Here is a 13680-nt window from a genome sequence, read left to right as displayed (position 1 = left end):
CAACTCCAAAACCCCAAAACAACATTTTAACTATTCCACATCTCAATTATTTTTAGCTTTTTTCCTTGTCTGCTAATTTGATGCTAATCCCAAGCTGTCAATGGCTCAGGAGCTGGAGGAATGTGAAGTGACATAATTGCATGCCAAAAATTTGCAGCTGTCATTCACATTTGAAAGTTTCAACATCTAAAAGGTAGAACTTCCCAAATGGAAAATTTACTTTGGGGTTCTGTTTAATTCACACTGGATTAGGTAAATAAATATCAGAATATTATTGAGTGGGCTTCTACTCATAAAAGTCTAGACAGCAACACAGTTTCAGTGCCAACTCACAGAAACAACCCTGCCACCACACATTTCCTCCACTCCATCCCCCTCAGACACAGATCTTTGGAAAAATATTATTGAGGTTGATATGTAAAGACTCAGGAGGTCACAGGGAGCGAGCTCAAAGCGCTGGAAGAGGAGAAGGAAGCTCACCCACACCCTGCTCTGCAAGAGAAAGGCTCCCACCAGCTTAAGGGGATACCAGAACCTTAAACTCTGTATTTTTGAGGAAGCAGAGATACATTGCTAGTTTGCAACAAATCACACACACCCCCACGTTTTCAAAATATGCCAAGATAATATTTATTAACACAGCAGGACTTACAGATCACAAAAGATAGTGATACAGAGGAGCTCGGGAGGGCGGAATCAGAGAAAAGCATGCAGGTCAATACTTGCAGAAGAGAGATATCAAAGCAGATCTGAAAAGGCACATTCACACAGGAAATGTTTAGTTGAAATCAGACATTAGAAAAAGCAGCAAAAAAAACCCTGAAGTTGATTAAAATATACAGAGACTCTCCAGTAATGCCAAAGAAAAAGGTACTTTACAGGTGTGTCAGTGCAGCAGATAACCCTTTGAGGGTGCCTGGGGCAGGGCTCCTCTGGCTGCAACCTTTGGCAGGAAGAACAAATCAGGCTCACCCAACAGGAGCAGGTGCCCATTCAAACGCTCTCAGCTCAGAGTGAAAGGGAAATTTGGTGTAAAAGAAGCAGCCTGGTTCAAACTAACAGCATGCAGCCAGTGCTCAAAGGGTTATAGCAGCAAATGCAGGAGGAATCAGGCAACATTAGTATCATCTACCTTCCACACAGAGAGTTAGGAGCCGAGTTTGAAGAGACTGTATCCCCTCTGGAGAGAGAAAATGTGGAAACCTTTCATCCCTCAAGAGAGCACAGGGCCCTGGCATGGGAAGCAAGGCAAGGATTTCTCCCTAATTCCCAGCATAAGCACCTACCTGCCCATAGCTGGAAGCTACAAATGTCAAAGCTCAGAGCCCAGGGACAAACAGCTCTGTGTGGGCAGCATCTCTCTGCACCTCTGTCCTGCTGCTGCTGCTGCCCTGGAGATGTGACACTGGGCTTGCACAGGGGCAGCTCCCCAGGACACTCTCCCATTCCCCAGCAGGGAGGTGACAAAGGGATCCCGGCCCTTTCTGGTATTACATTTACAGATCGAAGGAAACGGTGAGGAAAAGAGAAAAAAACCTGCTTTTTAACTTCATGTAAACTGAGAAAAAGGAAAAAAAATAGAGGACTTGACCATCAGCAGTTCACAGCTTGAAATGCATCAAACACACAGAAAGGAACACGTGAGCACAGGAGTGTTTGTAGCAGAGTGTCCAGAGCACGTCCTGCTACCAAATCCAAACACTGAAATGGAGCTAAACTCTCCCTTTTAGAGTAACATCTAACTTGGCACCATAGGAGAATACAGACTTGTTTAAGTTTAATAAAAATAGCTTCTAATTAATACTTCAGAGTTCAAAAGTTTAGCAACAAGCACATGAAGGGCTAACCCCTTTAAACAAACCAAAAAGAAAGAGGCTTTCCTGCCACAAACAGCAATTATTCACCACGGGTTGCTGTGGCAAAAATCACACGTCCTGTAAAGAGCTACAGAAGTCAAACTACCACCAAAAGAGGCTAGAAAAATATTAGGAAAAAGTGCTTTCAAACCCAAAGTAAACATTCAAGGATACACTGTTGGTGCTACGTTTTGACAGCTCACTCAACTTGGAGTCTTCCCAAGCAGTAATATGAAAATTAAATGTCTTTGCTAATAAATTATTCCTGATATTTTGTACCCTGTTAGAGAGTATCTTCCACATCGAAGTTGCCGACTTAATTCTCTCCCCTACTTAAAAATATCATATAATGCAAAATTACAGTACTGTATATCTTTTCTCTACCCATATCTGCACAAATGGAACAAATATTTCATGTGGAAATAACCAATTCTTGCAGTAAGAGCTTTTACATTTACAGTTTGTATGTTCCCCCTGTTCAGAAAAGCCTTTGACTGCATAAAACTTGTCCTAGAACACAGTAATGTTCCCGTGTTGTTGAAGGCCACAGAACATTTAACTACAGCTTATCTCCTATGTATATATGAAAAGAAAAAGCAGGACACTTGGGAAATTTGTTTTATGATATGTGATCAGGTCAGAGATGGTCAGCTCACTCCCTCAGGGATGTTGTCATAAAGGGAAATTAAAGAAGGTGGAAACCTGATAAAGTGAAAGTCTCATGGTTTAAATTTAGGTCCAAGAGCTCCCAATCATGAGACCAGCACTTGCAGCCCCTTGGCACAATGATTTCCACGAGGGATTTAACACTGGAAGGTGTGTGAAATACTCTAAACTGCAGTCCTGCAAAATCCTGCCTACCCAGACTGAGCCCCACCGTAAGGGGAATACGCTGCTGTTGGTGATTAGTCAGCTTCTCATTAACAGCCCCAATTAGTGACCCTTGGGAAGCGCCCCATGGGGAAGTCCCCAAGCCAAATGCTTTGTGGAAAACAAGAGATTAAAGTGAGACTCTGCCATCATCTTGCTGACATAAATGGAACGACACTGTTTGCACTGGAATATTTTCCACTCGAGTCCCTTAAGTGCCAATGGCGAACAGGTACCAGAATGATGATGTTAAATCTCAAAAATAACCTGGCCTGGAGTTCAAACTGTTCCAGCTAGTTATATTTATAGTCTTCTAAGACAAAAACTAAAGAGTGCCCTACTGAGGGGCCGTGGCTGGCGGGGACACACACTGAGGAGTCTTCCACTACTGAAAGACGAGTGCATAATACTGTAATTGAGCACAGAGAACACGGAATCTGCACCACCTACGTTACCAGAGCAATCTAACCAGTTCCTCACCTGCTGCTGGTGGATGCTGGCCACTAACTGTTGGCAAATCCAAAGAGCTATCAGACATGACATGCTTAAGATCTCCTCCCACATCAGCCAGTTTCATGTCAAACTGAACAGACAGCGCGTCTTCGGAGTCCTCCTTGCCCACGCTGCTGCCGCCGATGGAGGGCAGGTCCAGGGATTTCACTGAAGCAGAGTCTTCTTTGGCCTGCTTGAAAGCTGCCACTTTGTCCACCAGCGACTTCTCGGCGCCGCTGGAAGAAAACTTGGAGTGGAAGTCAGCAAAGTCATCGTCGCTCTTGGCCGAGGAGAGCGCGCTGTCCTTGGCCTCCTCGAAGGCCGCCCCGGAGCCCTCCAGGGACAGCTGCTTGAAGATGTCGTACTTGGTGGGCGTAGCAGTGGTGGCAGAGCTCTGCCCACCCTTCACTGTGCTGCCTGAGGAGCCAGCCTGAGCACCAGGGCTGGCCTCCAGCTTGAGCGCATTGTATTTGTCCTCGGGTTTTTGTTCGGAAAAGCCCCCGCTGTTGTTGAAAGCCATAAAATCTGCAAAGTCATCTTGTCCACTGGCTGATGCGCCGTTAGAAAATTCCCCAAAGAGGTTGAACTCTCCAAAGTCATCAGCTAAGCTTGAAGTTTTGCTGGGTCCTGGCTGGGCAGAGGCTGATGGAAGGGGTGGAGGGGGAAAGGAGCCCGGCTTTGAGGTGTTGAATGCAGGTGGGAAGGGTGGCTGCTTGTTTTCTCCAGGAGAGGAAAAGAGCTCTAAGTCTGCCAGATTCAAAGGGGTCTTGGCTTGTGTTGGCTGTTTTGGCTGAGCAGGCAGAGGAGGGAAGGGTGCAGGGAAGGTTTTGTCCTTTGAGGGTGGCTCTAACGGGGAGATGCTGTCAGCGGTTTTGAAATCTGTGAAGCCATCGTCGGCTCCTGTGGGCTTGAACTCTGCAAGGTTCTCTCCTGGGAATGAAAACAGGGAGAAAACAACAATTAAACCCTGCACAACAAACACAGCACACTCACACCATGCAAGCAAGCAAATTACTCCATGCAGTGCCAGAAGGTTTTAGGCAAACTGTTTAAATGGAAGACGTCGGGGTGCACACGGAACTGCAAACTCAACCTGCATGAGCCACACAAGTGTCAAGGGCACTGATTCTGCTCTTCACTCCAGCAAACACCTAATTCTCTCAAATAGCCCCAAAATCATATTAAACTCCCTTTACACCGAGCTAATATCAAAACACACCATGACAAATGGATTCAAAAGGAGATCAATACTGCCTTATTTGGCTTCCATGCAAGTTGTTCTCCCCACCTCATCCTCTTCATGTTTGCCAAACAATGAATGTAATTTTGAATTTCACTTATACCAATACAGTATTTGCTTTTTATGGAAGCAATTCTTCCATTCCTCCCTCTGAAATACTGCAGCTTTTTCAGGGGGGACCACCAGATGGCCGAGACAAAACCAACATGAGGTAAGAATGTTTTCACTGAATTTACATTCAATATTTTGGTGTGCTAATTTTATAACTTTTTTCTTTTGAACATGAAAACATTGTTTAACCCATTCACCAGCACGTACATACTTGGACTACTTGTAATTTAAAGTATTGATGCTTACTTTAAGACAAGTGTCCAATAAATAGATTTTTTCTCTTTTAGAAACACACCACTAGCATTTCATTACTAAGCTACCTCAGTGTCACATTTTAAATCAGTTTATACAAGATTTAAAAGAATACTCTTCGTAACAGCGGTAAAGGACCACAAGTACACCTGACCTTTTATTCCATTCTCCCTCCCCTCCAAACCAATTCATTTCACTCAGCAATAATATAAATATTCCTGAAAATGCTACTCATTGATCAAAACTGCAACAGCACAGCAAACTAAACTTACTGAAGAATTGCAAACTTTTCCATTAGAAATGGAAGCTGGTGAAAGGGTTAAGAGTGGTCAGACTTTGACAGCAGGCAAATACAGCAACTTTCTATATTTTAGAACAGGTACAGAAAGAGATCAAATGTTATTTCATTTTACTGCAAGCATTTAATCCTGAAGAGGTTCCAAGCATGTGAAGCTCACAAAACACCACAGGGGTTTTATAAATGAATGACTCCTTACTTAAAACAAATTCCAACCACATCATTACTTTAAAATAAAACTCAGGAGCACCCAGAAGAGATGCCAACCTTCCAGAAATACCATCAGCACATTGTTCCAACAGGATATTGCCCTGTTTTCACAAGATACTTCCTACCAAGTTTTTTAGAGAAGCAGCAGCACCATTATTTTAGAATTGCAGAGACGGAAATTCTGCAGCTCAAAGAGAAATGCTACAAATGATAATGAAAACCCAATAAAGCCCCAGTGCTTACCCAAGTATTTGCTTTCTGCTGGTTGCTCTAATTCCCGGAAAGCGCTGTACTTGTCCCCTCCATCTAGAGAAGAAATACATTTACACAGAGAAATTAGGAATTCATACAGCAAAATTAGGAATTCATACAGCAAACGTTACATTAATTGCTCTGATTTTTAAAGATGAATATCTTATCAATGCCAAAAAGAAGATATACGAAATTGTACAATAAATTGCTCATAGTGGTTGTGTATTTGTCCTTTTACCTCCAAAAGCAGCTGCACTCTCAGAAGGCTTCTCAGCTGCCATTCCTTTAAACACAGCATATTTGTCAGCTGGTGAAAGTGGCTTAGTACCTGGGAGTGGCATTAGTAAAGAAGGAACACTAAAAACAAAAGAGATAAAAGCAAAGTTCCTTAATTGATCCGTAAGAAATCTGCATTTCCAGGTTTTATATAAAGGAGCCTCTTGTTATGCCTACACAATTTGGTTCCTAAACCTAAGCTTATGCCTTAATGAGTGTTTAATCCAGCCCCTGATGTAAGTGACCTCAGCTGGGTAAATTCCCACTTTATCTCACCTAATCATATTTCTTTGGTTCAAAGTCAACTTGCAGCATTCTTGATTTTAATTTCTATCAAAACCCATCAACAAAACACTCCAGAACTTTATACCAAGGAATTTGTAGCCCAGGAGAGAGCAAGCACACAGACACACCCCAGGAATCACTCCTGCTTAATTTATCCCTATGAAAATTCCCCCTGATAGAACCAGATACAGTAAAGAGTTAAAACTGCATGAGATTTTAACAGCTCCATACTTTCAGCTTATCTAATTCTGATCATATCTCATTACATATTGTAAAATTAGGATAATAAAGTGGGATCACCGTTCAAAGGAAGGAAAAGAATAACTCTGAATTTCTGTCAGTGCCAATCAGCGCGTTTAGGCAGGTATCTAGTCAGCAAAATAAGGATTACTGCACAGTTACACAAGCCAGTCTTTTTGCATAAACACACTCTATTTTATCCAGTAAAACTGCCACAACAACCTAACACCTTGTTAGCAAACGCTGGAAGATTTAGGAGAGAGCTTTGCCTGCCCTCCACACCAGCCCCGTTATCAGACCTTGGCAGCTCCACACAACACCATCCTTTACATATGAATGATGCATTCTACCTCCAGTTTGTGTCACTCACACTGAAAACCTGAATGAATTTCTATTGCATTCTTCAGCCTGGAGCAAGAATCTTTCCAGAGCCATTTAAATCTCCTTATCAGCAGCCTACAAGCAACACACAAACTAAGCACTTGCACACATGTGCTGATGCTGGTCTGTGGTGCTTGCAGGCAGACAGTGCAACGGCAAAAAAAATAGAGCTTATGGTAATATAATTAAATTTCCCATCCCTGCAAAGCAGGCTATTAGATATGCAATCTTGGCAAATGGAATGGTTAATCAGCTGTACTCCACAGATGGCTTTTTTTTAAATAAAGCTCCATAAGCAATTAGATTATGGCTCATTGTAACATTTTGTTCAAAACTGAACGCTTTCACAACTGAATAAAGAGAACTGCTGCAGTGAAAAAGGAACACCATTTTCTGAAATATTTCTTTATGATCCTCTACTTCCCATTGTGCAATTAACAGACAGTTTTCTGTCAAAACTTTCAGTAACAGATCAGCTTCAGCTGCAAAATGACATCTAACACAAGATACACTTTAATCAGCATCTTCAGACCCATGTGGCATTGACTGACATCCCTGGGAGTGTCCAAGGCCAGGCTGGACAGGGTTCGGAGCAATCTGGTCTAATGGAAGGTGTCTCTGGCCCATGGTGGGGGGTGGAACTGATTATCTTTAATGTCCTTTCCAAACCAAAACATTCTGGGCTTATATTTGAAATTATATAAAATATAAAATTATATTTCTTATGCAGAAGCCATTTGCCATAGCATAAGAGAACAATTGGGTTAAGCATTCCCCTTTGATGTCACTGCTGAGGAAGCACCTGGTAATCAGGGCTCACATGGAATTCAGAGCTCTGTTTGCCACTAAGAACAGCCAGTTCCTACCCAGAAAATGTGTCTGTCTACAATCAGACACCTGGGAGGTGCATAAAGAGGAAAGAAGGCTGAAATTTTGTAGTCTTTGTAGACCTTGAAAGGTCGATTGTAAAGTATCAAAGGGAGGAAACATGTTTATTTATTTTGTTATACAAAACCTGCCTGATCAGGAATTATATCCTGCCTCCCAAAGAAAAAGCCAGGATTGCTGGAGTCTGAATGATGCTTCAATTGAGATTTATAGTCAGGTATCAAAAGTTCAGGCACTGGCCAGAGAAATGACAGAAACACCAAGGACCTGGTACCTGCTCCGGTGCTGTGAGCTGGCTGCTTTGGCTGCCTCCCCCTGGAAATCAGTGAAGGAGTCATCCAGGGAGCCAGACTTGGAGGCATCCTGAAACTCCTGGAAGTCATCATCTTCTGGTTTTACTACCTGAGTTACAAACAACACATGAATTGCTATGCTGCTGGCTCTTCAAACTGTCATACAGCAAGAAAGCAGCTTGAAGCAGTGTGATTAAGAGGGGAAAAAAAAAGAAGGAAAAGAACCTTTCAACACCAGCATCATCAGCATTTCCACTTTGTCTGCACCTCACCCTACTCAAACACACACAGGATTACAGGGAGCAAGAATAAATAACAGTTCATTATTTCACAATAAATGTCTTATTGATCGTAGCCATGTCATCTTTTAATACAGGACAAATATTAATAATTTAAATCAATGAATAATTTAAAATTAATAGCACCACAAAAAATATTTTATGAAGGATGAAGCATGTCTGCAAACAGCAAATTTATCCCCCACATTATTTACCTTTGTAAACTGAAGGTTTTCAGTGTTCTCAGCTGCTCCTGAAACTCCTATTCTACCAGCTATTAGAGTCTGCTGTGCAGTTTAACCTAAAATTCCATTTTATGTGCATTACAAAATCCTAACTACAACTAAAATCCTCTTTGAAATACAGAACACTTTTGTACCTCTTCTAATGCCACCAGAAAGAACTGCAAAAATAAAAGAACGCCCTTAGCGGCACTTCACATTTTCAGACGTCACATGCTGGATTTCAGCTCTGGGGGTTTTTTTTGCCATTTACTTAAAACCTGCTCTCACCATGTAAGTTTGGAAGTGCCAGGCTAATCTGCCTTGCAGTGAAGGGGTTTGCAGGCAGGGAGGAGCTCACCTGGCCGGGCGGGTAGGAGGGCAGGAAGGCTCCGGAGGGCGGTGCGGGAGCTGCTCCCGCCGGAGCCGGGGCCGGAGCCGGGGCTGGAGCCGGAGCCGGAGCCGGGGCAGGGGCAGGGGCAGGGATGCTCATGCCCATGACGGAGGGGCCCATGCCCAGCCCCACGGAGGCCGGCGCAGCCGCGGGCAGCAGCGGGGGCTGGCTCACCCCGGCGGGCAGCGGCACCGGGAAGCCGGACAGGGTGGGGACGGGCGCGGCTGGGAACTGGTTCAGCACGTCAGGGCTCACGGCAGGGATCCCTCTCTGCAGAGACAACAAGCACAGGGATTCAGGTGCGGGGCTGAACAAAGGGTGCAGTGTGCTCTCAGCTCCAGTCTGCGGCTCCTTGGGCTGAAGCCAACAACGAGCGGGGTACTGGTAAACCTCCCACATCTAAACGTGCCATCAAGGTCCATGTAAGTGAATTATATTCAACACAGAATTGCTGAGGTAGGAAAAGGCTTCCAAGGGCACTGAGCTAATCCTTTGAGCCGCCCTGTCACCCAGCCCAGAGCACTGTCCTGCCTTGGACACCTCCGGGGATGGGGACTCCACCACCTCCCTGGGCAGCCCCTTCCAGTGCTTAGTAACAATTACCCTTTCCATGAATAAATTCTTCCTCGTGTTCCAGCTGAAACTCCCCTGGCACAGCTAGAGGCCATATTAAAAATATATATACATGAGTTTTGTTAACTATATCTAAGAACTTCAACTGACACTAAAGGAAAGAGTAACAGAAATATAAGCGATGAAACTGATAAGATTATAACCCCACTGAAGTGACAAGGGCAGTTTCCCTGCTGCACTTGAACAGAAGCAGTGTTTGACAGGAGCTGTGCAGTGCCAGGCACTCAGCCTGGGGTTCCACATGAGCTGTGCAGTGCCTGGCACTCAGGATGGGGTTCCACATGAGCTGTGCAGTGCCAGGCACTCAGCCTGGGGTCTCACAGGAGCTGTGCAGTGCCAGGCACTCAGCCTGGGGTTTCACAGGAGCTGTGCAGTGCCTGGCACTCAGAATGGGGTCTCACAGGAGCTGTGCAGTGCCTGGCACTCAGCCTGGGGTCTCACAGGAGCTGTGCAGTGCCTGGCACTCAGGATGGGGTCTCACAGGAGCTGTGCAGTGCCTGGCACTCAGCCTGGGGTCTCACAGGAGCTGTGCAGTGCCTGGCACTCAGGATGGGGTCTCACAGGAGCTGTGCAGTGCCTGGCACTCAGCCTGGGGTCTCACAGGAGCTGTGCAGTGCCTGGCACTGATACTGGGGTCTCACAGGAGCTGTGCAGTGCCCAGCACTGAGCCTGGAGTCTCACAGGAGCTGTGCAGTGCGTGGCACTGAGCCTGGGGTCTCACAGGAGCTGTGCAGTGCCTGGCACTCAGGATGGGGTCTCACAGGAGCTGTGCAGTGCCCAGCACTGAGCCTGGGGTCTCACAGGAGCTGTGCAGTGCCTGGCACTCAGGATGGGGTCTCACAGGAGCCGTGCAGTGCGTGGCACTGAGCCTGGGGTCTCACAGGAGCTGTGCAGTGCCTGGCACTGAGCCTGGGGTGTCACAGGAGCTGTGCAGTGCCTGGCACTGAGCCTGGGGTGTCACAGGAGCTGTGCAGTGCCTGGCACTGAGCCTGGGGTTCCACAGGAGCTGTGCAGTGCCTGGCACTCAGAATGGGGTGTCACAGGAGCTGTGCAGTGCCAGGCACTCAGGATGGGGTCTCACAGGAGCTGTGCAGTGCCTGGCACTCAGGATGGGGTCTCACAGAGCTGTGCAGTGCCTGGCACTCAGCCTGGGGTCTCACAGGAGCTGTGCAGTGCCTGGCACTCAGGATGGGGTCTCACAGGAGCTGTGCAGTGCCTGGCACTGAACCTGGGGTCTCACAGAGCTGTGCAGTGCCTGGCACTGAGCCTGGGGTCTCACAGGAGCTGTGCAGTGCCTGGCCCTCAGCTCAGGGGCTGCCAGCTGAGAGCATACCTGGGTCACTGCAATCATGGCCAGCACACAGTAGAGCTCCTCCTTGGTGAGCTTCCCGGGCGTGGTGCGGTTGGCCAAGGCCCAGATCTGCCCCAGGGTCTCCCTGGGCAGTCCTGAGGACATCAGGATGGGGTAGAGCTTGGCTGTGTCAATCCCAGCAGGAGTCAGAGTGGTTTCTAAGATTTTCTTATACAGCTCTGTTGAGAGGGAGGCAGTGTTAGACAGTGACAACTGCTCTTTTCAAACATTATTGCTTTTTTATGTTGTCTCAAACTCATGATAGCAAATCAGTGTAAGGTAAGGCAAGAGCATTCTGGCACTGTATTCTATCACCATGTTTCATCTAAATGTGTTATTGGATGGTCTTTCCAGACAAGTTTAACTCAAGCAGAGAAATATTTTATTTCAAATACACTTAGTGCTGCATTTCAAACCACATTTCTTTAACGAAATTGCAGGATAACCCACTATTAAAAAGATAGTTCTAAGAGCCCTATGTACTTAAACCTCAGTGGAATCAATATTTACTACAGCAATTCATTTCCTATTCACTCTGTTATTTACACATAGAAGACAAACAGCCTTCAGAAATGAGCCTGCCATTTACAAGACATGCCAAAAACCAGAATACCCATGAAAGCAGCATTATCAGCAATGCATCCTCTGCTGGGATAAGCTGCTGCCATAAATGTTTAATCTAAAATTTGTGAACATGCTCAAATAAAACCCCTGTTTCTTCAAATGCAGATAAGACACCATAAATATGTAACATATCAAAGATCCAGGAATCTTTTGATGAGGGGATAAAGCTTTGATCAGTAAGTGGCCATGCAAGCACAGGTACACCCACACCTTGCACTGCCCACCTGGCCAAATGCCCCCCTGGTTGCTTTACCTGGGACCAAGCTGTCGTTGTAAATCCAGGGAGGCATAATTTGCTGGATGGGGTCCTGGGGAGGGAACACTCCAACTCCTAAAGTATTCCATTCAGTAAGAAAAACAGTTGTGTTAGGACACAGTGATCTTAAAAGGCTACACCACAGCTGGTCAGCATCAGTCAGCATTTCAGGCAAAGATTTCAGATAGGAATCACTGTGCTCAGAGGAAAAACAGAGATACTGCAGGAATATGAAACAATAACTAGAATGATGTGGCAGTAATAGATTATAGTTATATATGTAATGAAATAAGGAGCTCCTCACGTGCCTCCCTCTTAAAGTGCAGATGTACAGAACCTAAAGTCTCACTGTCTTCAAGTTTCACAGCAGTTCTGTCAGAACAAATTCAGTTTCCCATCAGCTCCCTGCTATTAGGGCTATTTGTGGAATAAATAAATCCATACCTACCATAAACCCCATAATGTTCCCCCAGAACATCCTCCCCTGGGAGATGCACAAACAGCCCAGGGACTGAACCTCAGCAAGGTTCATATCCCACATCCACAAACCTGTATCCACTGCTCCCAGTCTGCAGCTCCAGGGACACCACAGCCACCTTCACTCCTACAGCCTTTTGTACCATGATCTGCCACATTTCACTCCCTGAAAATCGGTTATTTCCTTCTCCACTACGGGGACTCTTCCCCTCAGTCTCCCTCAGCAGATTTTATGCTCGTCTTGGATGGAGCTAGCTCTGACCAAAATCAGCACCATTTCAGATTTCATTGTCTTTCCCAGTACCCTTGCATCTCCTCATCTTCCACATGGATTCCCTCTTGACTGCAGTCTAATTTCTAATTATCCCACAACCCCAAGCACGTTCTAGTATAAGCAATTCCTTCCATTTCACCAACCAAGTAAAATAAATTTGCCACTTCCTCAGATCTCATTATTCTTTGGTTTTAACCCCTCTTCCATACTGAGTCAACAGTTTCAACAAAATCCAAACTGGAACAAAGCCTTGTTTTAAGTTTTCCTCTAGACCATCTTTTGAATATTCCGGCAGTTTTAGACATAATGTGTATGAGCAGCAAATACTTGGGAAACAAGTAGTAACTAGCTAAGAGTTTTAACCTGGCAAGATTTTATTCCCTCAAGGTTAAAAGATTAAAACCCACCATGACATTGACCATCTTTAGTGGTAAGTTTCCCTAAATAGTTTTTTTTTAAATATCTTCAGACAGCACAGCTTCTTTTTCCCCAAGACAGGATAGAATATTTTAAAACAGCGAACCTGATTAAACAAACATGTTAAAGGTGATTACAACAATAAACTCACATGGAGAAAGTTCAGAGCAAAATCATGGCAGTTACACTTTGAGCAAGGAGCAGGAGGCACTGACATATTATTCAAGCAGGCATTCAGAGCAAAATTACGCAGGGTTGGCCTTGGAATTAGTGAACAGAGCGTTAGCACCAAGCAGCATCTCATTAGATTGAAATTCTGTCAAACGTTTGGATTGCTCACCACACTCTTCAACTGCTCTGTTTTGTTCTGAAGCCTTGTGCACCTCTGCAGCAGCAGTGGGACCACTTTCATGTCCACCTACAACATCCCTGTCATTGCTGGTGAGACTGGGATGGGCTTGGCTTGCAGCCGAGGCTTTGTGCCCAACTTCGGACGTTTTAAGTTTGGTTTGCTCTTGTTCAGATTCATCTGAGCCATTAGCTAAGGCTTTCTCCTCCAAGGAAGAGCCTGAATAAACAGCAGGAGGAATTATTTATACTTTGTTATGAACTGCCCAGGCTGCACTTCCACACTTTTGGTACCACTGATGGTTTAGAGATGATCAGCCCCAGCTCAGACCAACAGCACCACCCTCTCTGGACACTTTCAGAGCCTGGTTCTGCCCTTTACTTACCACAAACACAACAAACTCAACAAGCAAAAAAACGAGAGGAGGAAGACACAAAGCTATTTCCTGTATTAGGATTATTG

At 45.2% G+C, this 13680-nt stretch overlaps 1 protein-coding gene across 5 annotated transcripts in view; it reads right to left on the bottom strand.

Annotated features, from left to right (window-relative positions):
* The window catches only part of SYNRG (synergin gamma), a 37137-nt gene that overhangs the window by 14433 nt on the left and 9024 nt on the right, over positions 1 to 13680 (bottom strand). For 3 of the 5 annotated variants that reach the window (XM_077188745.1, XM_077188746.1, XM_077188748.1), the window contains 8 exons: positions 13210 to 13437; positions 11699 to 11776; positions 10804 to 11000; positions 8805 to 9107; positions 7926 to 8053; positions 5820 to 5938; positions 5573 to 5635; positions 3207 to 4148 (listed from right to left, as the gene is read on the bottom strand). In XM_077188745.1, the coding sequence (XP_077044860.1) occupies positions 3207 to 4148; positions 5573 to 5635; positions 5820 to 5938; positions 7926 to 8053; positions 8805 to 9107; positions 10804 to 11000; positions 11699 to 11776; positions 13210 to 13437 (2058 nt within the window). The remainder of the gene's footprint in view (positions 1 to 3206; positions 4149 to 5572; positions 5636 to 5819; positions 5939 to 7925; positions 8054 to 8804; positions 9108 to 10803; positions 11001 to 11698; positions 11777 to 13209; positions 13438 to 13680) is intronic. The other 2 variants (XM_077188749.1, XM_077188750.1) reach the window with 1 other exon arrangement.

Source organism: Agelaius phoeniceus, chromosome 20 (assembly GCF_051311805.1).
Source record: "Agelaius phoeniceus isolate bAgePho1 chromosome 20, bAgePho1.hap1, whole genome shotgun sequence".
NCBI classification, from domain to species: domain Eukaryota; kingdom Metazoa; phylum Chordata; class Aves; order Passeriformes; family Icteridae; genus Agelaius; species Agelaius phoeniceus.
Note: the sequence above shows the minus strand (reverse complement) of the source record. Positions and strands in the feature narration are given on the sequence as shown.